This window comes from Schistocerca serialis, chromosome 1 (assembly GCF_023864345.2).
Source record: "Schistocerca serialis cubense isolate TAMUIC-IGC-003099 chromosome 1, iqSchSeri2.2, whole genome shotgun sequence".
NCBI classification, from domain to species: Eukaryota; Metazoa; Arthropoda; class Insecta; order Orthoptera; family Acrididae; genus Schistocerca; species Schistocerca serialis.
In genome coordinates this window covers 93449864-93477671 of record NC_064638.1, presented here as the reverse complement: position 1 = coordinate 93477671, position 27808 = coordinate 93449864, and the positions used below count along the sequence as shown (strand labels likewise).

The following is a 27808-nucleotide window of genomic DNA, read 5'->3' as shown; positions in this document are numbered from 1 at the left end:
ATGTTATTATAGAGAAAAGGGCAAATATTATGAGTATTTGTTGATTTATTTACATGTGGAGAACCATACCAAGGGGTAATCACAGTAACTGAACAAGAAGAAGTACCTGCGTGGATACCAATCATAAGCTCTTAGCATTGTTGGGCTGCACTGGAGAAGTGCAATGTCTTTGGAGAATAAATGTATGTATTTCTGACTGTAGTTATGATGGAACTCAAGCAAATTAACTGTTAATGAAATGCCATTCTAATTCCGTCACCCCTTGTATAAACTTGTATGTAGATTTTGTGTTGGGCACAAAAAAATTAGAAGTTGCAATGTTGCATTTTCTTCCAGTGAATAGAGAGCAAGTAGAAAATGAAATCCTCTGACACTGCATCCTGTACAGTGATTGAATAACAAATGACATCAAAAACAACAATATTAAAACTGCATTATACAATGGAATGTCTAGACTGGAATATCAACAGTTATGAAAAGGATAGATTGCTATTCACTGTAAAGATGACATGCTGAATTGCAGATGCAATGAAAAGACTCTCATACACTGTGTTTTTGGCCAACTCATTCTTCAGAGAAAAAAGGATGAAATACACACACACACACACACACACACACACACACACACACATTTTTTATATATATATATATATAAAAGCGATTTCACAGCTCTACAATAACTTTATTATTTGAGATATTTTCGCAATGATTTGCACACACATACAAAAACTCAAAAAGTTTTTTTAGGCATTCACAAATGTTCGATATGTGCCCCTTTAGTGATTCGGCAGACATCAAGCCGATAATCAAGTTCGTCTCACACTCGGCGCAGCATGTCCCCATCAATGAGTTTGAAAGCATCGTTGATGCGAGCTCGCAGTTCTGGCACGTTTCTTGGTAGAGGAGATTTAAACACTGAATCTTTCACATAACCCCACAGAAAAAAATTGCATGGGGTAAGTCGGGAGAGCGTGGAGGCCATGACATGAATTGCTGATCATGATCTCCACCACGACCGATCCATCGGTTTTCCAATCTCCTGTTTAAGAAATGCCGAACATTATGATGGAAGTGCGGTGGAGCACCATCCTGTTGAAAGATGAAGTCGCGCTGTCAGTCTCCAGTTGTGGCATGAGCCAATTTGCCAGCATGTCCAGATACACGTGTCCTGTAACGTTTTTTTCGCAGAAGAAAAAGGGGCCGTAAACTTTAAACCGTGAGATTGCACAAAACACGTTAACTTTTGGTGAATTGCGAATTTGCTGCACGAATGCGTGAGGATTCTCTACCGCCCAGATTCGCACATTGTGTCTGTTCACTTCACCATTAAGAAAAAACGTTGCTTCATCACTGAAAACAAGTTTCGCACTGAATGCATCCTCTTCCATGAGCTGTTGCAACCGCGCCGAAAATTCAAAGCGTTTGACTTTGTCATCGGGTGTCAGGGCTTGTAGCAATTGTAAACGGTAAGGCTTCTGCTTTAGCCTTTTCCGTAAGATTTTCCAAACCGTCGGCTGTGGTACGTTTAGCTCCCTGCTTGCTTTATTCGTCGACTTCCGCGGGCTACACGTGAAACTTGCCCGCACGCGTTCAACCGTTTCTTCGCTCACTGCAGGCCGACCCATTGATTTCCCCTTACAGAGGCATCCAGAAGCTTTAAACTGCGCATCCGATCGCTGAATGGAGTTAGCAGTTGGTGGATCTTTGTTGAACTTTGTCCTGAAGTGTCGTTGCACTGTTATGACTGACTGATGTGAGTGCATTTCAAGCATGGCATACGCTTTCTCGGCTCCTGTCACCATTTTGTCTCACTGCGCTCTCGAGTGCTCTGGTGGCAGAAACCTGAAGTGGGGCTTCAGCCGAACAAAACTTTATGAGTTTTTCTACGTATCTGTAGTGTGTCGTGACCATATGTCAATGAATGGAGCTACAGTGAATTTATGAAATCGCTTCAATCATTTGTAATAGCCCTGTATATTCACACAAGCAGGTACCCCCCACCCTCCTGCACACACACGTGACCGCTATCACGGGCTAATCTGGCTGGACTGGAATTGCTGCATTGTACGAAAGTATGGAAGGAGAAGGGATACAGGGTATGGAGTGGGGAGAGAAGAGTGCTGTCTGACAGAGTGTGCAGGGACTACAAGATGGCAACGCAAGGCTGCCCGAGTCAGCATCAGTATGATGCGGGCTAGGTGGGGGGAGGGAGGGGGGTGGTTGGGAAAGAAGAGCAACAGAGAGGGAAAAAGACTGGTGGGTGCATTGGTAGATAGTGAGCAAAACGAGGGTGATGGGACATGAAGTGGGAGGAGGTTACAGGATGGACAGGGCAGACACCGTTGGGTGGAGGGTGTGGGGACAGTAGGTTATTGCAGCCTGTAGCCAGGATTATTTTCGGAGTGGAGAATGTGTTGTAAGGATAACTCCCACCTGTGCAGTGTAGGAAGCTGGTGGCGGAGGGCAGGATCTGGATGGTCTGGGTTGTGAAGCAGCCACTGATATCAGTAACTTCAGCTGCATTTGTGCCACAGGGTGGTCCAGTTTGCTCTTGCTTCATGTTCTGTAGACCCATTAGCAATAAATCGCTTGGGTGTAGAATGTGTCATTTACATAGAATTGAGACATTTGTTTATACTAATAGGTTGTACAATGAATAATATGTTACATAGAAAAAATGTTTACAAGAATTGTTTTTTGTAAAAAGTTACAAATAACATTGAACAGACCTACAGTAGATCAAAATCAATTAACATATTCTCATACATGAATTTGTCCAGTGAGTAATTGGTTTTACTTAGAAGATACTGTTTAAGTTTATCTTTAAAAGTAGGTGGATCAGTAACCGACATTTTTATTGCCTGAGGGAGAGCATTAAATATTTTTATGCAAGAGTAGTGTACTCCTTTTTTCACGATACTTAGATTCTTTTGTTCAAGATGTAGATAATTTTTTACCCTAGTGTCATAGTTATGATACATGCTGCTCATTTCAAAAAGGGAATGGTCTTTAAACAAGAAACACATGAGACAGAAAATGTACTGAGATACTGTTGTGAGTATTCTCAGCTCTTGGAAGAGTTTCCTGCAGGAATGTCTGTAATTGACACCACACAGAATCCTACTGACTCTTTTCTGGGCTATGAGGATTTTGTTTGCCTTTGGCTGGTTTCCCCAGAATATTTCAGCAGAGTTGATGTGTGTGTGTGTGTGTGTGTGTGTGTGTGTGTGTGTGTGTGTGTGTGTGTGTGTTGTGTGTGTGTGGGTATGTGTGTGTGAGAGAAAGAGATATATTGGTATGACTACCAACCAGCTGTCCATAAGGATGAATGGCCACTACTAAACTGTGCCCAAGTTGCCAAGAGCAAAGGGGTCCATCTTGTGGCGCAACGTACTGCTGAAGATAACATGCTTGAATTCAATGGCTGCTTCAAAACCAAGGCCATCTGGATCCTTTCCTCCACCACCAGCTTTTGCAAATGGGGCAGATAGGAGTTATCATTATAACACATTCTTCACTCCAGAAATCATCCCAGCATCAATCTATGGTAACATACTGCCCAACACCCTCCACCCACCAGTTTCCATCCCCTCTGTCCTATCACCTCCTCCCAAATCACATCCCCTGTCCCTCACTGTGCACTGCTCTCTGCCAATGCACTCACCAATGTTTTCCCCTTTCAGCTCCTCTCCTTTTCCACTCTCCTCCCCCATCTACCCCCACTGCCTCAAGATGATGCTCCTTGCAGCCTTGTCCTACTGCCTTTTATTCCCAATAAACTACACTCTTCCCTCCTCCTTCCATTCCCTTCCCCTTATCTGCACACTCTGGGCTGCTGCTTTTCTTCAATACAAAAGTTGCAGTCTGGCAAGAGATAGCAGTCATGTGTGCATAAGGTGTGCCTGCTTGTGTGAATGTGTATGTCTTTTCTTTTCTTTTCTAAAGAAGACTTTGACAGAAACCTCAAGATGTAACATTTTTGTCATCGTGTCTGTCTGCAACTCAATGTATCATCTTTATGGAGAGTAGCAATCTACACTTTTCATAACTGTTAAATCTGCATTAGGTAATTCACAGCTCACCTGACTGAAAAGTTACACTAGGAAAACTTCCACGTTTACTATCTCACAATAAAGTCATTCATTTAATAAATTTTATTGTATTAGCTGATTCCACAGTGGGTAATATTTCTGGGATACTCTCTTTCCAGACCTTTGGGTTTATGATTCACAAAAAAGCAGTGGGACTAGAGCACAACCCGGCGAAGGTTTTTTTACACCAGGAAGCAACCCATAACAGGTTTTGGTTGCAAACTTTTGGTCATTGGACTCCAACAAGCAGAAGAGTTCATCATGGCTGACAACAGCATAGAAATTATGCCTGACACAGCACTTAACCCATTTTGTGGTCTTTTAGTAAGTTGCAGGATCACACTGAATGAACCAAAGTCTGGTAGAGCAACTTAATGACTGTCCATACCACATCCTCTTGGACAGTTCATGACCATTGCTGTCACAAGCCATTACCAAAGCACCTTACTGTGGGCCCATGAGATTGGATGCTTTGCACCTTGGATCTGTGGAGCAATCTCCATCTGCTACGGATCACTGACATATCCCAAGCCATCTGCCTGCAGATTTCTGCACCTCTGCCATCCTCTTCTGCAGCTGCCATTTTCTCCACCCCAGTGGACCTTCAAGTCCCAGGGCAATAGATGCAACTTCCATTGAACATCTTACTGCCTTAGTTTTCAGCAGTGATGTCTCTGGGTATCAATGTGTCACCTTCCCCAGTGGAAGATCATCTGGACCACGCACAACCTATGTTGCTCTCCTCTGGTGGTCACTGCTTGGGAAGGGGATTTAGTAGTGTCATCTGACAATGGTATGGGACCAAGTAGTTTTTGCACCATTACTGTTAACCATTGTGGTGTCAAGCCAGTCCAGGGTGGGCCTAAGCAGTTATGATACAAGCATCACGAGGGTTATCATATTGACAAAATACACTCCTGGAAATGGAAAAAAGAACACATTGACACCAGTGTGTCAGACCCACCATACTTGCTCCGGACACTGCGAGAGGGCTGTACAAGCAATTATCACACGCACGGCACAGCGGACACACCAGGAACCGCGGTGTTGGCCGTCGAATGGCGCTAGCTGCGCAGCATTTGTGCACCGCCGCCGTCAGTGTCAGCCAGTTTGCCGTGGCATACGGAGCTCCATCGCAGTCTTTAACACTGGTAGCATGCCGCAACAGCGTGGACGTGAACCGTATGTGCAGTTGACGGACTTTGAGCGAGGGCGTATAGTGGGCATGCGGGAGGCCGGGTGGACGTACCGCCGAATTGCTCAACACGTGGCGCATGAGGTCTCCACAGTACATCGATGTTGTCGCCAGTGGTCGGCGGAAGGTGGACGTGCCCGTCAACCTGGGACCAGACCGCAGCGACGCACGGATGCACGCCAAGACCGTAGGATCCTACGCAGTGCCGTAGGGGACCGCACCGCCACTTCCCAGCAAATTAGGGACACTGTTGCTCCTGGGGTATCGGCGAGGACCATTCGCAACCGTCTCCATGAAGCTGGGCTACGGTCCCGCACACCGTTAGGCCGTCTTCCGCTCACGCCCCAACATCGTGCAGCCCGCCTCCAGTGGTGTCGCGACAGGCGTGAATGGAGGGACGAATGGAGACGTGTCGTCTTCAGCGATGAGAGTAGCTTCTGCCTTGGTGCCAATGATGGTCGTATACGTGTTTGGCGCCGTGCAGGTGAGCGCCACAATCAGGACTGCATACGACCGAGGCACACAGGGCCAACACCCGGCATCATGGTGTGGGGAGCGATCTCCTACACTGGCCGTACACCACTGGTGATCGTCGAGGGGACACTGAATAGTGCACGGTACATCCAAACCATCATCGAACCCATCGTTCTACCATTCCTAGACCGGCAAGGGAACTTGCTGTTCCAACAGGACAATGCACGTCCGCATGTATCCCGTGCCACCCAACGTGCTCTAGAAGGTGTGAGTCAACTACCCTGGCCAGCAAGATCTCTGGATCTGTCCCCCATTGAGCATGTTTGGGACTGGATGAAGCGTCGTCTCATGCGGTCTGCACGTCCAGCACGAACGCTGGTCCAACTGAGGCGCCAGGTGGAAATGGCATGGCAAGCCGTTCCACAGGACTACATCCAGCATCTCTACGATCGTCTCCATGGGAGAATAGCAGCCTGCATTGCTGCAAAAGGTGGATATACACTGTACTAGTGCCGACATTGTGCATGCTCTGTTGCCTGTGTCTATGTGCCTGTGGTTCTGTCAGTGTGATCATGTGATGTATCTGAGCCCAGGAATGTGTCAATAAAGTTTCCCCTTCCTGGGACAATGAATTCACGGTGTTCTTATTTCAATTTCCAGGAGTGTAGTTCATAGATGAGCAGCCAGATGAAAGTGTCCAACTGGCACAATATTTCAACATGCAGCCAAGTTGTCACCATCAGGTGTGTTGACGAAATGACTGCTTGAGGGCTGGTGTGGCACTTTTCTCTCTTCCCCCTCCTACCTCCAACCTGCCATTCTATCCACTATCTACACCCATAATCTCCTTGCCCACTTCTCCCACTACTCTATCCTTGGCTGAAGCCCAGGTACATATGCTCACAGCATGTCTGCTATTCCTCCACCTCTCCCAAAGTTACTTCATTGTGAGATATTCCCTTCCTTTTCTTAATGAGACTAATTGAAGGTTCCCAAGATATTATTATGGATGTAGGTGCTATCACAAGTGATTAGAGATATGCTTACCAGAATCTCCAAATATTTTTTAATGACACAGTCTCATAAGTAAGATATATGTGTCAGAACCTCAGTATGGTCATAATCAATTCTGTGTAGCTCCATCAGACAATGTTCGGCCACTCCTGAGTTGTTAGGCTGCTGTAATCTGGTGTCCTGTTGGTGTTCTTGGCAACAATCTTTGACAGTACACACCATCTGACTTCTTACATTGGCAGTGTGTGAGGTAGACCCCAAATTTCTGCAGTCCAAGGTTGTGTTTGATACTAACAAGCAGTGAATATGATTTAGTTGATGGGTGGCAGACTGTCTCCACTTGGTGTTTCCTGAAAATTTGTACTATCCTTCCAGATAACGTGCCATGAAAAGGAACAAATTCAAACTGCATCCTCCTGAGGTTCCACTTCAGTTTCCCCTGGTTGTACAGTCGGTGTATGACATTATCAAATTCATTATGGTATTAGTCTTGTGGACTTTAGAACTATGATACAGTTTAGACTGGACTATGTTTGAGAATACAGACTTGAGATAGCTTGCACTGTTCCTAGTAGGATTTTACATATCTTGTCATGAATAGCCTGTATTGTATTCAAACTCCATGGGATGCAACATATTGCAACATGGAATCACAGAATTACAATTTCAGCAGTTCAGTTGGAATGGATGCACAATAATGTGTCAAATTGTGGAAAGATGGAGCATCTTTGTTTGATCTTATGCTGTTAAAAAGTCAATTGTACCAGAGAATTTGAGGTATTTAGATAATTCCCCACATTAATCTCATCGAATACTGGCCCCAATTACACTTCATCCAAAGAACGCTGCAACAAGTAGCTTTTAAAAAACTATGCCAATAAATTTTAAAATATAAAAGGCATTAAAGTAACACAATAAATGAATTTAAATGATCAAATATGAAGTTCTTTACACAAAGAAATTGTTATATAAAAGTGTTATACGTCATCAAAATTGAATAAGTGTTTCAAAAGTTTATTTCCTGGTTACGTATTGAGAAGTTGGTGCAGTTCTCACTGAGGCAATGCAATGTGCAATGCGATTTGCAATACATCATGTTGCAATAAAGGTCACATGACATGACTTTTTCAGTGTGGCGCTTGTATTCCCACCGGGATAATACATATCCAATGTGATACACATTGGAACTGGCGATTCGCCAAGCAACAAAACAGCACGAATCATGTTCCTGTTTCAGCTTTAGTAGCAATCATCAGCTATTCTGAAGAAAATGTTATTGTGGATTATGATTATTTAAAGATCAAAAAACTGAAAAAGAAAAGGAAGTACTGGGTGCACTCATACAATGCTTAAATATCAAACATAGTTCAGCTGCAGTTTCTTAAGGGGTCTCTCAACATGAACAAAAATTCTGTGATTTCTACAGAATGAGTCTAGGCAGTTTTCACTTTTTTAAATCAACAGGTATCAGTCCCTCTGACAAAATAGGACACAAATTTTTGACTTGGTGTTTTCCCTGTGGAAAAGCAACTCATTACAATAGAGTAAGTTTGTGAAAGTATGTGAATGATGTTAAAAAAGAACAGCATGAAAAGTTTATTTTTTGTAAGACCACCAACTACGGTACCCTATTCAATGTGGTACATATATAAATAATGGTTACAAAGTAATAAGGCTAGGATAGTATTTCTACAACTTCTCAACTTCCCAAAGTTGTATATGATTTAGATTGAGGAATATTCAGATGAAACACTAAATCTGAAGTGATGGTGGGTGTAGCAGTGGCTGGTAAACTCTGTGTAGGGTAGACAATTTTTCTGAAGGAATGGAAGAAGCTCCTGACAATAAGAAAAGTCCTGATGCATGCTGCTCAGCTTCATCCAGTCGCTCACTCAGAACTAATAGGATGTTTTTTTACACTTCTCACAAAGTTTTGTGAAATCAAGGGGTATAAGCTGAAAAAACATCCAGTCAGCATTATCAGCTGACGACTCCCATTGTCATTTCAATAAGTTTTTCATCTGCAACTTCAGCTTGTATCAACAACCTAAAAAAAGCAGGCAGAGCCTCTGGTGTACCGTGCAGCTCTCAACCTCACTACGGACAACCTCCAATACATCTCATGTATTTTCTCAAGAATGGGAAGAGGTATCACTATCCTTCAACCATTAAAAACAATTTCAATATGTCTGCTGTATTTAGTACGCAGCAATCTATGTCCTAAAACACACCACGGGTGAACTGGGGACTGATGACCTCAGATGTTAAGTCCCGTAGTGCACAGAGCCATTTGAACCATTTGAACAGGTGAATTGGTCACAGCAAACTTTCGAGAATATGCCTGGTGGTTTACTTATATGAAATATCACAATAACTATGGGAAGTAGAAAAAATGTAAAAAATAATTGTTTTTAATCTTTTACATAAAAAGTAAAATGTTTACTGAGCAACTAAGTGGAGGCAAGGATGTAGATATGCTTAATGATAATAAAACAATTTTTTTCAAGGTACTTCTGATGAGTCACTATTTGTGTCATATGATATAGTTGCACAAAGCAACAAGATCATCCTGCTGCACTGGACAATATGATAGAGAAACATTTTGGTGCCAAATCACTATTGTCCCAGTATGAACCAGTTAAGTTGCTTCAACCACTTTTCTCTGTGCTCTATCAATGCAGGTTGCTTCTATGTCATGTCGTGAGTTGCATAATGTATTGTATCACATATTGTGTCGTGTCAGTGCGAACCAAATCTTAATCAGTGGTACTTTTGTTGATTATTTTTGTTAATAATCAATAGAATTTTCTCAAATGTTTTTAGATTTTTAAATTCTTGATTTTTAATTTTCAGGTTTAGCTGGTATATTAACAAAAGTACACACTCAGACAAAAGAAGTTAAGCACACAGGAGGAGTGGATTGATACTTCATAGGTTGAGAGGATACATGATGTTATTTGAGTAATTACAAAATCAAGTCAGATTTATAAAGAACTTGGAAGTAAGAGCCCACTTATCAGTACATTTTTCTATGCCCTCTGGCCTGGATGTATGCACTGATTCAGTTCAGAAGAGTGTCATAAAGCCATTGAATCCCCTTCTGCAGCAAACTGGCCCACAACTATTCTTAACCGGTCCTTGATATCTTGGATACTGATACTGGATTCAAATTGGCATCAGTGTAATTTTTACACATCTTCTATCAGGGACAGATCTGGGGATCTCGCTGGCCATGAGTGTACCTCAGCATCGTGCAGATCATTCACAGACATACGTGCCATATGTGGCCAAGTGCTGTCTTGTTGAAAAATGGCACCATAATGTTGTTATACAAGAGGTAACACATGAAGATGCAGGATGTTTACGACGTACCTTAATGACTACCAGACATGACTTGAAATCATATTCAATGGTTTCCCATACCATGATGCCAGGAGTAACAGCACTGAGCCTACACAAAACACTGGAAAAATTGGAGCTCTTCCCAGGTTGTACTGTACTTGCTGAGGGTGGTCATCCAGGATAATGCAGAATTGCAATTCATCGCTGAATGCAATGTGATGCGATCCATCAGCAGTTCCTGCTTCCTATCATAGTGACACTTCAAATGCAGCCATTTGTTTTGTGGTTTTAATGGCAGCCTACACATGGGACAGCAGTTCCCTAGTTGGTCTGTTGCTAGTCTCCTACCTATCTGCAGGGTAACACAGAGTGTCACAGGGAGTTCAGTATTTGTTGTTCAATGGCAGAGGCAAATGTGAAGATGTTGTGATATGCTTGGTGCACAATACAGTTAACTTCCCATGCAGTGGTCAGATATGATAAACAGAACTTTACAATGAGTATGCCAGCCCTCATACTCTCATGCAGGTCACTGTCACATCTGAATGCCCTGCAAATCCAGATATTGTACAATTCGACCAAGGAGACTCACAATGAGGCCCTTTTAAACTGTGCCTGTAGCCAATAACACTATCTCACACAGAAATGCAGCATCTCCATTTCCTTCACAGTGATCACTCAACATCTGATGTTGTTCACCTTACTGGATTAGTTACATGTTTCATAAATCATATGAATGAGTCTTTTAGTGAAATAATGTTGAATGAGTTTTTTATTGAAATAATGTTGAATGAGTCAGTTTACAGGGTATTATACATGCTTATTGTTAACATTAATGGACACATTGTTTATTTAGTCCTACTCATGCAACAAGGTCCCCCCGCCCCCCCCCCCCCCCCCCTCCTCAGACAGACTATCAGCTTTTAAGCAGAAATTTATCAATGGAGTAGAAGAAGTCGTCCAGGAGAAATTATTTTAAGTTAGATTCAAAACTTGCTTTACTACCTGTCAGACATTTTACGTAATTGGGGAAATGATCAAAGGTTTCCTGCATATGAGCTCCTTTCTGAGCCACTGGAAGCTTTAATAATAGGTAATAAAGGTCATTTCTCCCTCTAGTGTTGTAGGTATGGACATCACTGTTCTTCTCAAATTGTGATGGATTATTTATGATGAGTTTAATTACAAATAAATTTATTATGGCAATACAGTTAAAATACCTAGCTTGTTTAACCCTCAAGTGGTTGCACCAATTTTTGTAACACCAGTGGGAGTTTATTTTGGCTTTTTAATTAATAGAAATACAAATTTTAATATTTGACCTTTATTATTTCTGAAGATACAGTTACAAAATCTAATTAAAGAATCCTAGTTTTTCATTTAACAATATATTCCTAACACACAGGATAACATTAAATCACATTTTACCTGCGTTTATTTCTCAGTACATGTTACTCATACAGCATTTATTGGATTATATTCTCTTTATTGAACATGACTATATTGTTTCTACATAAAAACAGAGTTTACTCATCCTGTTCCTCTACCTCATCCACAGTGCTACATGCACACTTTTCACACACAACTGTGGAATGCTTGTTGCATACAAACATCTTACACTGACTGCAATGAATTGTGGTGACAACATTGTTTTTTGCAGTGAAACAGTATTTGGGCATTGATACCAGCGATGTTTAGTAAAGCGAACCATACAGCCATCATCCACCTCCTTGCTACTCGTGGAACAGAATATCTACTGCACATTTGGTCGACTGTGTCAACCCCTACTTTTGTCATGTTGTAGTCCACGATAATGTGTGGTTTATTGGTATTCTCATCAACTGTGTCTTCACTGTGCATGGTGCTAAGCAGAATGACACATTTGTTTCTTTTGGGCACTTATGACACCAGTGTGATATCTTTCTCGTGTCCAAACAGTGAAGACTCAATGTTCCTGGATTTCAGGGGTAGGAATTCCAGAGGGATGTCCGTTTTATTTTTCTTCAGAGTTCCAATGCATGTGATGTTTCTCTGCAAAAGTGAGACTGCCAGTGCGTAACTGGTATGCCAATTATCAAAAGTAATATTCCGATTTGATCCCAGCAGAGGTTCTCCCAGGTGTTGCACAATATTGTATGGTTTATTTGGCACCTTGTAAGGGCCATCAGGTTGTGTTCCACATTACAGCTCAACAGATGCTGTATAGAATGTTTTGGCATAGCAAATAACAAAGAATTTCAAGCCGTACTTTGCTGGTTTGTTCGGTATGTACTGAACAAATGAACATCTCCCTCTAAAATGTGTCAGCATCTCATCTATGGTTACAAACACTCCCAAACTGTAGCTTTCCTTACAACTGGTGACAAATTTATCTAAATATGACTTGATTGCTGCTAATTTGTTTCTCTCGTGTCTTTGTGTTCTTGTCGATTTGTCATCAAATTTCATGCTTCTGAGGAGAAATAAGAACTGTCTGTATGACATGCGAGCTCTAAGGATCTTCATACCAGTGCCATCTTTACTCCAAAGTTCTTCAAGATTTGTTTTATTTCCACCCTTCAAGCCAATCAATATAAGGATTCCAATGAGAGCATATATCTCTTCCTTAGAAGTTTCCTTCATGTCTCTCTCTCTAGAATAGATGTTCTGTGATACTACATTTCTGATATGCAAATTGGTGTATTCCACAAATGAATCAATCATATCTGCACTAACAACCTTATTGAATGCTGTCATTTCTTGTTTAATACCCTTAGCACCTCTTTGGACCAGGTAGAATTTTTATTACATTTCTTGTGGGCATTTTTCTGTTTTGGCTCTTACACTTTCCTTAGACCACTTAGTTTTGCCATCTACCAACAAAATACCCGCACATAAAATCAAAATTATTGTCACCATCTCCTTCATCTTCATGACATTGAGTTTCCTCTTCAGTATGTGTATGTCCTACTCCCTCTAAAGGAACTACTACTGTTTCTGATTCACTGCTGTGAGCACCAACTACTGTTTGTTCTTCTTATCTGTCACACCAGTCAAATTCAGAACACTTGATGTCATCTGAATCTTCATTTTAGAAGCCTTTCAATCTCCTCCTCTGATAACCCTTTTTTGAAAACGGCCTTAAAAGTATAAATAAAGGCAGAACATAGTAGCTAGTGAAAGATTTTAATCCAAAATAAAGACAGTATTCACAATTACCATAAAAAGACTTACATCACAAGTAATGTGGTTGACTCTGTACACCAAACTTATCACGGACTAAAATAAGCCGCAATTGTTGTCAATGTGTGAGAACTACAAATACAGCAACAATACAAGTGACCAACAGAGATCCAACTTTAAGATAAGTGGAACTGCCAGCACTGCAACAATGCTTTTTTTAAAATTTGGAGTGAAAAAGTGATCTCTGGTTGACTCAATCAATCAATGAGACCACTCGAAGGTTAATAGGTACATATGTGACATCTACATGTGAACACCACATATTACTCTTTCTGCTCACTTTTCTGCAATCAATACTTTCTTTTTAAGTGGTGAGTTACCTGAGAAAATTATTCCATAGGATATTGTTTGCTTCCATATTGGCAATTATTTGAAGAGCAAAAGTAGTTGAACTTGTTTGAGAAGCTCAGTAATATGGTTCTCCCAGTTCAAGTTTTCATCAATATCTACACTCAAAAATTTGTAGCATTCTGCCCTATTTACTGACTCTTGTTCATGTGGTACATCAACTGTGTGTATGATTCTATCTGTTGTACAGTACTGAATATAGGGTGTTTTTTAAAATTTAGGGGAGTCTACTTTCTGCGAACCATTTTATAGTTCTTTGTAAAATATCATTTACCATCTCTTCTGTTGCTTTCTCTGTAATGGGATTGATTATATCATTAGCATCTGCTGCAGAAAGTACCAGTTCTGGTTGTTGAATGTTAAGTGAAAGGTCATTCAAATACATAAGAAATAGGAGTGACCAGAAACTGAATCCTGCAGGACTCCCTTTGTGATCTCTCCCCAGTCACTAAAATTTTCTACCCCTCTGACATTGCTGAATTACTCAGCACAACCTTCTGCATTCTGTTTTTTAAGTATGATTCAAAACAGCTGTGCATAAGATCATCAATTCCATAAAACTTGTGTTTTTCTTAAAGAGTAACATGATCTACACAAACAAATATCTTGAGATGATCTCGAGGTGATATGATTTTAAAAATATTTTTAGTGTTATTCATAACTCATTGGACATGATAGATGTAATTTCAGGTTATAAATCAATGTGATGGCATCTATATACATATTGACAGCTGTAAGTCTGCTGTTCTCATGGTTCGTTCAAATATTGGTATGTGCATACAAGCCTAAAGGACAATAGCATTGGTGGCCTCAACAGTTGGTTTGTCTGCCCCATGTTTAGTGCTCCAAGCAGCAGCAGTCACTCTGCAGAGTCCTTGGCACACTGTTGCAGTAGATGGTTATGTGGGCCATTTGGGAGACATTGACTTGATTCGTATTATATGGATGATAAGAAGGTTTTTCAAAACAATATTTACTTGTGCAAAATAGTCCAAGGTTTTACTAAATTATTGGTCAGATAGTCCAGTTAAAGACAGTGAAATATAGTTCTTTGTTAAGTTTGGTTATAACGGAGAAGGTTATTAGTAAAATAAACAAACTCATTCGTATGACAGTTAAATTCAATTTCCCATTCTGTGCTGCATCCAACTTTAGCATATTGTTTGATACCCAATATGTTTTTGTCCCTACTATTAAATTTTGTTCTGGGTCATGAAATGTCCTCAAACTCACTGATTCATTTATGTGAAAACTGGAGTTTCTAGAATCCTGTCCTCTCTTGGATAAATTTCTGCAGATGGCCATGCAGTGAAGTTACTAAATGTTATGTGTGATGTGAGTAATGGCTGCCTTATATTGTGGGTTTTACTTTTGATGAAGTTGGAGGAAGTGGGAAGATGGAAAAGATTTTGCAGTGGAATCAGTTGCAGGTTATAGGACTCTTGGGGTAAAGGTGCTGATCTGGGTATATTGCTGGCTTTGGACATCATATTTCAGTGATTCGACAGACAATAGCAAGCTGTTACAGATCACACAGAGAAGTTGCGTCTGGGATGAATAACCTCATTTCTCTCCTCAACAGAAGAATAAATCCTTTTTGATATTTGTTTTATGGGATTAGGCCATGGCCCAAGACATTGAAAGACAAAATTTTAAGCAGAGAAGTATGCCTTGTACTATGGCATATTGTCCATAAAATAAAAATCAGCAGAAACACAAATTCTAGCCTTGACAGACTGCATTTTATGATCAAAAGACTACATTGGTGAACTGAAAGATTGGACAGAAAAGGGTAACAATGGGAATCCACCCCGGGTGTTTGAAAGGAGGAGTTTGGCTGTTGCTAGAGAAAATAGGAACTGCCAAGGATTTTTATAGATAATGACAGAAGAACAGTTGTTGGGGAGGAAACTGTGACAAGCTTTATGGGTATAGGTACAGCTTTACAAGCAGAAACATTTGTTCATGTTTTTCTGAGGAACTTTAGTTACTGATGTTAGAGAGCTTAGTTGTCACTAATATTACTTAACATAATGCAGACACACTCAGAGACCTACTAAAAATTAACATTGTTGTTGTTGTGGTCTTCAGTCCTGAGACTGGTTTGATGCAGCTCTCCATGCTACTCTATCCTGTGCAAGCTTTTTCATCTCCCAGTACCTATTGCAACCTACATCTTTCTGAATCTGCTTAGTGTATTCATCTCTTGGTCTCCCTCTACGATTTTTACCCTCCACGCTGCCCTCCAATACTAAATTGGTGATCCCTTGATGCCTCAGAACATGTCCTACCAACCCATCCCTTCTTCTGGTCAAGTTGTGCCACAAACTTCTCTTCTCCCCAATCCTATTCAATACTTCCTCATTAGTTATGTGATCTACCCATCTAATCTTCAGCATTCTTCTGTAGCACCACATTTTGAAAGCTTCTATTCTCTTCTTGCCCAAACTATTTATCGTCCATGTTTCACTTCCATACATGGCTACACTCCATACAAATACTTTCAGAAATGATTCCCTGACACTTAAATCAATACTGGATGTTAACAAATTTCTCTTCTTCAGAAACGCTTTCCTTGCCATTGCCAGCCTACGTTTTATATCCTCTCTACTTCGACCATCATCAGTTATTTTGCTCCCCAAATAGCAAAACTCCTTTACTACTTTAAGTGCCTCATTTCCTAATCTAATTCCCTCAGCATTACCCGACTTAATTACACTACATTCCATTATCCTTGTTTTGCTTTTGTTGATGTTCATCTTATATCCTCCTTTCAAGACACTGTCCATTCCATTCATCAAATTAACATAAACATTGAAATACTTTCCTATTAATAAAATTTTTCAGTTTATTTCTGCTTACCTGATGCAAAAATAACAGGAAATAGGGTAAGGCAACTAAGTACACAGAGTAATATCTGACTTCAAAGATTATCTCACAATAGTAACTCTTTGTTCTATTATCAAGTTTGCCATCAAATGCTGCATTCAACTAAAATAATTTTTCCATGACCTACCTTACTGTCAGCTGCAATGTGTAAGAAATGTGAAACGACATGTGTAGTTGAATGTTGCATCTTGTGACAAACTCATGAGGACTCTATAAAGTAATACATCATTTGGATGTTATGTTAGGAGCAAATTGTAACATATGATTCTAAGGTATAAAACAAATTTCACTGCTGAGAATAATTTCATAATGTGAAATGAATTATCCTTTTCATAGCTACAGGCGTACATATATGCCCGGCAGGTAGAAAGGCCAGATGGCTACGAGCGTAAATGTACACACAGCAGGTGGGAAGTCCAGATGGCTACAGGCATTCATGTACACTTGGCAGGTGGAAAGTACAGATGGCTAATAGCATGTATATATGCCAGAGCCTGGGGGCAGGTAGCCGTACAGATTAGAATGGCTACTTGCTGTTGTCCACATTTCTGTCAACAGCGTCATTATCTGGTCTTCTTTGTAATGTAGGAAAGTGTTTTACTTTTCTCCTCCCCTGGGCCCTTTCTGCTTATGTGTCTAACATTTGGCCAGTCCTCTTTTTGCTTCTGGTGATATGACAGCATTCGCATGTGTAACCTTTGCCATGTTGTGACCCAATTTATAAGACAAGGAGATAATGGATAGTCTTATGAACAGTGGTGACGAAGATTTATAGTGATATTTCAGAGCTTTTTTCCTGACGAAGAGATGTATGCGTCTCGATGTATTGCTGAATCCTTGACATCATGAACAGAAGATTTTGCCTCTGAAGATGGAAAAGAAGGTGAAGTAATTGAAACTTCATTAGAAAAAGAAAGTATGATTGGACGGAGAATCATCCAGTCATGAAACGACACCATTTTGTGAACACATTTAGTGGGTTAAAAGCAGACTTCAAAGAGTCAGCAAGTCATTTAGATTTTTTTTTGTACTTCATGCCCATGGAATTTGTTTCTGCCATCTGTACACAGACCAAAAATTATTATAAATTTGTTATTGAAAAAATGACAACAGTACCCAGGAGCTTAGCACACTAGAATCATAAAGGGCCAGCAGAATTGTGTTGTTTCCTAGTATGTTCTCTGCTTATTCCCAGAAGTAAAAACATTAGAAGCAAATAAATATTGGTTGACAGATTCTTTGCTTCAAACACTAATACTTTCTAGCATGATGGCCAGGAACTGGTACAAGCTGATCCTGCATTTATTGCACTTCAGTGACAACTCCACCACATCTCAAGATATTCTTGTAAAAATATGTCTCATTGTAGATCTTACAAAAAATAACCCATTGAAAACCTAGTGATCAACAAAAGTCTGCTACTTTTCAAAGGAAGTCTCCGATTTAAGCAGTACATACCAAATAAATGTAGCCATTTTGGCATTAAAATTCTCATTCTTTGCGATGAACAAACCAATTATATTTTGGATTATATTGTCTACATTGGTGCTGCCATGGAAATAGAATCTGGAAATGCTGACTGGGGAAAAATCAGGTGATGTTGTTGTGAGTTTGTTATTACTATACCTTAACAAAGGTCATACCATTTATTTAGATAATTGGTATTTGAGCCCCGACTTATTCCTGGGGTTCCATGATAAATGTTCAAATGCCATTAGAACAGTACGCAAAAACAGGAAACATCTACCACCATTGCCAGACAAGATGAAAAATGGGAAAATACAGTTCAAGCCCTGTGGACCATTACTGACACTAAAATGGATGGACAAGAAAGAAGTCTGGATGCTCTCCACTGTAAATGAAGACAGAGAAAAAAGAACATAGACTGAGCCAAAACAAGTTGAAGCTGTAATAAGTCAATGGGTGCAGTTGATAAGACAGACATGTTAACTTTTGCACAGTGCATCTGAAAGACAATCAAGTGGTACAAGAAAGTATTCTTTCATTTGACTGACTTGTGTGCGCTTAATGCAAAATATATTTTTGAAATACAAAAGCAACAGGAGATACCACTAGCAAAATACCACGTGGAAATAATCACTCAGTTGCTTCATAATTTTCAAGGTCAAATGTGTAAAAGTGGGATCCCATGGATAACCAAAGAAGAAAGCCCCTTCCAACTGAAGAATAAAGAAGGACTTTATCCAGGGTTCCTAGTAGCAACAGAGAAAAAGGAGAGTTCCCAGAGATGCTGTGTTGTATGTACTGCTTATTCATAATGAAAAATGACATGCATTAGATGCAAAAAGTGTAATGTGGTTCTCCGCATGGTGCCATGTTTCGAAAAATATCACACACTAAAGAAATATTAGGATGTTTTAGTAACTGTGTACATTTCAAGTAAGGGAAAGCAAAAAATAAAAAAATAAAATAAAAAAGTAAATAAAAGAAAAAAAAGGTTTCTAACTCAGCCAGTGGTAGTCCAAAGGCTGCGTCAAAAATGAGGATGGGAAACAACTAAAGTAAACTATCCGATTTCTTACTTGGAGAATTGACTTTTGGTTTTAATTACAAATGAAGCCAAGGGCCTACCACAAAATGAGTTACCCAGATATATTCTTTGTTTAACTCTGAGTCTGGGTACATGACACAATTTGGTTTTAAATTTCTGTAATTATTTTTTGTTGCAGATAGTAGGAGGAATTGTCTGAGATTTGGGTGTTTTTGCTACATACTACTCACTTTAAAACTATACACACTGAAACACATTCATTCAATGTTAATGAAATATTAATGTGTTGTACACACAAACATTGACAGTGTAAGTATCAAGTTACAGGAATTACTATTAAAAACTGCCAATCATTTTTCTAAATCAACTGTTTTTCAACCCATAATAAACACATAAGTGAAAGTGTTGGTTTGTTTCCAAGCTCTTTTTCGAGGTTATCAGGAACTATAACCAATGTGACCATACAGGGTATACTGTTCGTAGGAAGAACATTACTGAGCGGTGGTTCTGTGCATACTGGAGCATGCAGGAAGCCTGCAGTGGCCGTAGCCTACAGTGACCACAGGGCTCAGACGGTCACCTGCTGGACAGGCGCACACTGCATTTCCTCTCCTCTTGTCAGCTGGCCGGGCAGCCAGTACGCTTGGCCCTTGTAGCCACAAAAGGGTTATAGCCAATAAAATAGCTCAAATCAGATAAATTCTGCATAATAAATCTTAAATTGTCAAATCATTAACTAAACTATCACTGGTAGCAAAATGTGAAATTGTGGAAAAATTACATTAATGAGGTTTCTTGTGGTAAACCTACAGTTATCCCAAACTTTCACCATCTGCTCGCTCCAGATCCATATGCTGCACAAGCAACTTAGTGCACTGACTCACAATAGACATTACTCAATGCACTGAGCTCAAGTTTGCTAGCCACTGATATGGGGATCAACACCAGAGGCTAGACCATCTGCCACCAGCATAAGTTTACAACACCGGCTGCATGCTCCAACTAAAAACTAGTGCCGCCAGTACCAGTGATACCTATGCTTGTCTATATCTAGGCCAACATGAGCCTCCCAGACTCAAGCTGCACCATGCTGTCAAGTGTTAATTATTGTGCAGTCCTCAAGATTTGGGTATTGTCACACCACTAACTTTGTACAGCCTCTGGGTGGTTTCATTTTATTGTATGTTGTGCCATCGTATGTTGTGTCGAATAAAGAATTTTAAAAAAAATCAGTGCTCATTTGTGTTGTGTGCTGCAACATATATTAAGAAGTGATGAATGAAGTACAGAAACATTTAACTATATTAAAATTATTTTTCAGGTAACAAAGTGGTACTCACATTCAGAACTGATATCTTAGGCAGGTTCTGTAACATCTTCCACTCCCTTCTAATGTAATCTACAGATCCTACTATAACCACATGCTTCAACTCATGATAATGAAAATTGGAAGCTCTTAATGGCATCACAAGGTTTCGGAGACCAATAAGTGGTGAGTCTGGATCAGCAAAGAGGCAGACAACAACATGTCCATTGAGAACAGTCATTGCAGCTTGGTTCCGATCCTGTAAGTGTGAAAACATATGATGATATTAGAATTACCACCCATCAATAATTAAACTGTTAGATGACAAGACTGCATTTTCACTCTCACTCTCTCTCTCTCTCTCTCTCTCTCTCTCTCTCTCTCCCTCTCTCATCAGTTCTTCAAATAGAAGAAGACATGATTATGTAAGACGTTGCAAAACATCAATCCGTAAATTGTGCTTTAAACACCACAGATTTCCCATTAAAGATATCAAACCTACAACAGCCTGTGAGGAGCAATGCATATGAGAGCAGCAAACCACAATAAATGGTTCCTGAATGGAACTGATGCACAGTTCGAAATGTCTAGCATTCCTTTCTTACTTTTTAGACTACCATACACATAAAAGGAGGTTATCTTCTGATTAGCCAAAATAGATAAACGTTAATCATAAAAGAGTGTGTGTGTGTGTGTGTGTGTGTGTGTGTGTGTGTGTGTGTGTGTGTGTGTGTGAGAGAGAGAGAATGTACACAAAAGTGTGTGTGTGTGTGTGTGTTGTGTGTGTGAGTAGGTGAGGAAGGGAGGTGGAAGAATTAATTCATGCAAAAATTGACAATTCTTATATGAATTTGTGCTGAGTTCTATTAACGAAGATATTCCTCTACAAACCCACAGATATCTGTTTTTCATTTGAAAATACCTCTTGCTAAATTTAAAAGCAAAAGTAATTGGAGCACATAATGTTAATACACTGGCATTATTGTAGATATGGTACCTTTTCTAGTAATCACTAGATAATGGCTTAGAAAGACGAAATTAGTTGTGGACTGTAGAAGTGGTTTAAATAAATCTACATCTTCAGACATGTCCACAAGCCACCGTGTTGTGCATGGAAGAGGGTACTATATACCAGTACTAGTCACTTTCTTTCCTGTTCCACTCGCAAATAGGGCAGGAAAAAATGACTATCTATATGCCTCCATATGAGGCCTAATCTCTCTAATCTTACTTTGTCTACTGTCTAAGTGGAAAATGCTGCATTCATGCAAGAGGTATTTGCTATGAAGCTAGGTTTGTTAACTGTTGAGCATTTGGACAAAAACATGTTTGGTTATTTCATTTTAGTAACAAACAGTATATTCAGTACCTCAGTTTTGCAAAATCCCAATATTCTTTCCAAAACGCAAGTGTAAGATTTAATAAATAGTTAAACAAAAATGAGTAATGGCAACCACTTATGTGTAACTTACTGATACATAACATACAGAAAGACATAACTTTATAGTGAATTTACTAGTGTATGGTAACACTTTCTTGTGTACAAACTTTCCCACAAATTTTGTTCACAAGCTGTGTGTTTTTTCTTCTTTTGTATCCCATGGAATGAAGATAATTTCTTGCAGCACATAAATTAAATATAATTTAAGTAAAATGTTTTAAACTTGGTAGGTAAAGAGGTGGTGGTAATAAAAATGGATTTTATTTTGTTTTTCATGCTGCAGATGATGGAGACAGTGAGAAAGACAATCTGGGACAGATGTTAGTTTTGCCATCTGTTGGGATTAAGGAGGACTCAATAAAGAGAACATGATTTGTTGATGAGAGTAACATTTGTCCACAAGTGTGAAAACCTAAACAGCACCAGGGAGTTCTTTTTTATAAAAAAAAAGCAGCATAGATGAAACTGTGAAAAACAACAATTCTTCTTTGGTACAGCAATGTATTAATTTCTTATTCTTAAGAATGTTCTGCTGTTTTCCTGGATGGACAAATGAAATATGCTGTCTCTTGTGAGATTATAAACATGAAAAAGGTTTTGTTGTAATGTTTTAAGAAGGAAAGGGCACTGAGCATTTAAAAACTTACAAGAACATTTGAATAAAGAATGCATGCTAATTAACTGGAATGATAAAATATAATGTAACTAAAATTTACTTTCATTTTGTTAATCAGATTGCAGATGGTTTCTTGTCTTGAAAAACTTGAATTACAGCCCTTTAAGCACAAATCAGTACAACAGAGTTTTGCTGGAAATGTACCAGTAAGTAAGCTATAGTGAATTGGAGCCCAATACACTCAAGTGGGACTGAACATAATTTTATTTTCAGAGAGAAGTGCAGCATAACATCTACTCGCCAAGCAAGTGAACTGAAAAGTCATTACAGAGGAGTAACACACATCATAGCAGTATATATGATTACAGTGGTTAGAGAGTGTACTAGCTGGATGATTTTTCATTAGAGCTATTCACTCACTCTTTCATATACAGGTAGTAACTCTAGCACCCTTTGGATAACATGGGAAGTGCCACAATCTTGCTTTTTTTTTTCAAAGAATTGAGAAACATCTACAATATAGAGATTGTATCCTATCACACTAAAAAGCTGCAACTGAAATTGTGAAAGCAAAGTACCATACATCAAAAGACATCCAAATATTAACTTTCTGTCACATTACAACAGAAAACTGTCTTTATTTACTTTGGATACAGACCTTGGCTCTGTATCCTGGTAATCATGTTCAAGTATACAGAACTCAAAACACTTTGATTATTTCATGGATGAAGTACAATGCATGCTGTCATTCTGTCCACTCGCACCAGCTTTTTGAGATACTGTTATTTTTTATTTTATTTTAGGAACACACTCTTACACATAATGTTACACATACATCCATATGTTCTCACCAGAAGCCCTCGTGACAATCATGTCATGTAAGAATCTGTGATTATGAAGCTAGAAAAACAGTAATGTAGCTCAAAACCTAGCAATGCACTGCTGCTGTTATGCGTTTCGGTATGCCATGCTAAAGCTATAGATGAGTATTTGTCTTTTGCAGTTTTTGTTTATAATTCTCATTTTGGAATTTTCATTATTGTAATAAAGATTATATTTATTGAACTACATATGCACAGGGAATGTTAGGTGATATCACATAGTCTGCCTTGAAATTAACTTGAAGGAGTTCATCAGCAATAAGTGTTTTTATAGCATTAAGGAATTGCTCTCAGAGGTGTAGAATACTTTCATTTGTATAAATAGTATTTACATAATTGTTTCCCACAATGTTATAAAGGGAAATGATCAATATGTAAACTGTTCAAAACAAATCCTTGTATAAATAAATAAATATTACTTGTACATAAAAGATGAATATAAATTCCACAGCACAATAGCTATTTGAATGATGTGTATGAGTATGTAGTTGTATGATATTTATCGCTACCATTATTGGACAAGCAAATTAATACTCGAGTTTCCATCCATATTAGTTCCATGTTAAAAAGGCATTTCAATAATAGGCTTAGCTTAAGATACTTATTAGAAATATTTCCAGTTCATGTTTTCACTTTATTTTTCAAAAAGAATATAGAACACTTGATGAATGGGCTATTTTCTCTCAATTTTAGTCTTTAATCTTGTGGCGATCTGTTCTGTTGCTGGTACTGTCACTGTGCACCTGCATAATCCTATTTATTTATAACTTAAAGTGTCCTCTTTCACTGTCTTAACTATTTGTAAAACACACACACACACACACACACACACACACACACACACACACACAAATACAAACACTTATATAAAGATAAAGGGCAATCAAAAAGTTTCCGTTCAAAGGCCATACAGTCCACAATCAGTATGCTAACAAGGTACAATCCTGTGAGCATTGAGGAAATCACACCAACAATGCACCATGTTGAAGATACCCATTTGGTGAAACACCGTGTCCTGCTGTGTGAAAAGTTCGTAACTGCCTGCTGCACATCCACATCGGCTGGAGTGTCATCCCTCCAAGGCCTTTTCTAAGGGACAGAAGGTGTCATAATCACTTGAGGAGAAATCAGGAGTACAGGGTGGGTTCTTGAGCATCTCCTACTTGAGCTGGCGTAACTCCTGTGTTATGACATTTACAATATGGGAACATGCTTTATCTTTAGGTATCAGCACCCATTATAACGTTTTCCTGGCTGTTTCACCTTAATTACACACTGTAATTTCCCCAGTTGCCCTGTAACAGACACACCAGCCAAGAAAAGTGTAACAGCACATTGGTCCTGTTTGGATGCATTTGGTAATAGCATCAACGTAGTTCACATTCCCACATTTACCACAAGCATGTCAGAAAGATGTGAATGCTACACTAATCGCCTCTCTACACATTGATGCTTACATAGCCACATTGTAGTCACAGTTTGTTACATAAGTCCTTCAACAATGCCCTCAAATGGAAACTTTTTGATTCTGGTAAAAAAAAAAATCTACTCACCAAGTGGCAGCAGGAGAAACCAATTGTAAATGTTGAGGAATTGCGCAAGTTTTCAGAGACAGTGGCTGCCTCTTCTGGTAGAAGGGTTGAAGGGCAATGAAAGGGATGTAGGGAAATGACTGGCAAGGATTTGGAAAATAGGGGGATTTCTGGGAAAGTTGCCCAGGAGTCCAGGTCAGGGCAGTCTTTCTGAAGGGGACAATAAGTAAAGACCGTTTGAGACCACACTGCTCAAGATTTGAAAACCTGAGAGCTTAGAGGTGGAAGACAGGGTAATAAGCAAAACAGAGATTGCTGACAAAATGAGGTGGAAGACTTAGTAACAGCTAATTGTCTTAAAATGTGGTAGAGATGTAAAGAAATTAATGTAAATTAAGAGCAGGTGGGTGGTGACAACCAAAGACATGTTGCAGTGCCAGTTCCTACTAGCGGAGTTCTGAGAAACTGGTGTCCAGGGGAAGAATCCAGATAACACATGTGATGATGAAACAGGCACCAAGAATATGTCTATCATATTGTGGAGCATTTTCTGTAACAGGGTGTTGTGTGATGCAAGTACACACCCTCTATCTATAGCCATCCATCCTAACTGATAACCTGGTGGTTGTCATACCAAAGCAAAAGGCTGAACAGTGTTTACATAACAGCTGGCACACAACATGCATCATTTCACAGATGGCTTTCCCTTTCATAGTATATGTTTTACCAGTTACAAAGTTAGTGTAGGTTGTGGTAGCAGCATGCATAGGGCAAGTCTTACAGCAGGGATGGTCACAGGGGTAGAAGCCACAGGGTAAGGAATGGAGTGCAGAAGGAGCATAGCATCTGAATGGGATATTGCAGATATTGGGGGAGGAAGCAGGGAAAAGGGAGTGGGAGGTGGGGGGCAGGTTCTGGGAACTATTCGACATGTGGTGGGCAAAATGTCAGACAGAATGGACCTCATTTTTTCAGTGGATGATTTTAGGAAACCATAGCCTTGTCAAAGTAGCTTATTAATATGTTCAAGACTAGGCTAGTACTGGATGACAACAAGGGTACTCCTAACTGGTTTTTTGGAAGGATCAGCAGTACCAGGACTGGATGTGTTGACTTAGGAAAACTAGTTTTGAACTAGGCTGGTATAATTACATCCAGTGAAGGCTGAGGTGAGAATGGTGGTGTATTGCTCTAAGGAGCCTGCATCTGAACAAATACATTTGCCTCAAATGCCAAGGCGATATTGTAGGGAACATTTGACATGGAAAGGATGGCAACTGTCAGATTCCAGGTGCTGTTATTTGTTAGTAGGTTTAATATGGACAGAAGTGTGTAGCTGACCCACAGTGAGGATGAGGACAACATCAAGGAAATTGAGATGGGATTTGGAAAAAGACCATTTGAACTTTAATTGTGAGAATGTATTTAGAGAATTTTAACAGTTCAGCACCACCATGACTCCATACGGCAAATATATCATCAATGTATCAAAACCAATCCAGGGATGATGCCTCAAGGATCTCAGGAAACCCCCCCTCCCCCCCCCCCCCCCCCAACCCATGAAAAGGTTGGCATAGGAAGGAGCCATCCTGATTCCTATGGCCATGCCCTGACCTGTTTGTATGTCTGCTGCTCAAAGGTAAAGTAGCTGTTCGTAAGCTTGTTGGTCATGCTCTGTTTGTAGGAGAGGAGTGGTGATAGATGGTTGTGGCTGTTTAGTGGATGGATCACACCACTGAGGTTGTTTAGAAGAAAGTGGGTTACCTTTTTGAGGTGACATCTGGCCTATTGTTGCAGTGTGATGTTGGCTTGGTGGATGATACCATGTAAAGAAACACGATGGGCATATAACTGGAGGACTTTGTAGGAGGAGAGAAGTCTGGTAGAGTAGAAACTGACAGATGAGTCATATGCATCATAGATAAGGTGGTTAAGTGCAAGAGATTGCTGTATTTTAAACTGTAAAAGGGGCTGGTGTGGAGCAGGATTACATCCAGAAACAGGGAATTTCAATGTTAAGCTTTTGCAGACTACTGCCAAGTACAAGCACATGAAAGCATGTTTTCAAAAGGACTGAATATAATATATGATGTGATTCATCATGCCAAAATAGGAGGGTTTGAAGTATTACAAATGATGCAAGAGGCAAAAGAGAAGCATGGGGGGTGGGAGGAAAAAGGACAAGAAGTAAGGATAAAGATCAGAAAAATGTAGAAAAATATGTATGGAAATCTTGAGAACAGACAAGGGTTAACAAGAGGTAATGAGAGGGAAAGAATTTCTTGTGAGGAAAGTAGATAATGTGATACAAATAAATTATGACAGGAAAAGATTACAACAATAATCTGTGATTGGGAAAGTTCATGGAAAGGACCTGGAAACAGACAGAAGCTTAAAAATGGGACAAACAGAAAGAGAACATTGTTGGAGAAAATGAAATCTACTTTGTTTGACAAATAAAATAATGCAGGAGATAGCAGTAACAGTTGCTCAGTGCAGTTTAGTGAAAAAAAAGTACAAAAATGTGAAAGAACCATGCTGAAGCAATGTAAGTGGTAAGAGGTCAAGAAAACACAAGTTCTGTCAAATTTGCAAACAAATCAGCAAAAGACAAGGTGAAGGCCCTGTAGTGGATAGTGAACCATAATCACAGAGTTATATGCAAGTTAATAAATAACAATGGATCCTTCTAACTGCGCAGAAATCGGTATGAGAAAAGATGAAGGCGCAAGATGTTGGTTAGTACAGGTGGTACAAATAACTAAGTGAATGAACTAGCACATAAGGTTGAAAACAGATGACAGTTTCAACAAGATAGATTATATCACAGATTGACAATGAGGTTACATAGGAAGGAATGATGGTCACAGGAAATAATACATCAATGAAAATAATCAATAAAAAATCTACCTACTGAGCCGTGGCAGGACACACATAACAATCAC

The 27808-nt window shown here is 39.6% G+C and overlaps 1 protein-coding gene and 1 long non-coding RNA gene across 2 annotated transcripts in view; one reads left to right on the top strand and one right to left on the bottom strand.

Moving 5' to 3' along the window:
• Positions 1-27808, bottom strand: part of LOC126462459 (calcium-activated potassium channel slowpoke) — a 915336-nt gene that overhangs the window by 137403 nt on the left and 750125 nt on the right. Inside the window, exon 21 of the mRNA XM_050096074.1 lies at positions 20428-20652. Within this exon, the coding sequence (XP_049952031.1) occupies positions 20428-20652 (225 nt within the window). The remainder of the gene's footprint in view (positions 1-20427; positions 20653-27808) is intronic.
• On the top strand, positions 67-22438 carry LOC126462475 (uncharacterized). Its single transcript, XR_007585958.1, has 3 exons — positions 67-182; positions 20409-20654; positions 22118-22438. It is a non-coding gene; the product is annotated as an uncharacterized LOC126462475 (long non-coding RNA).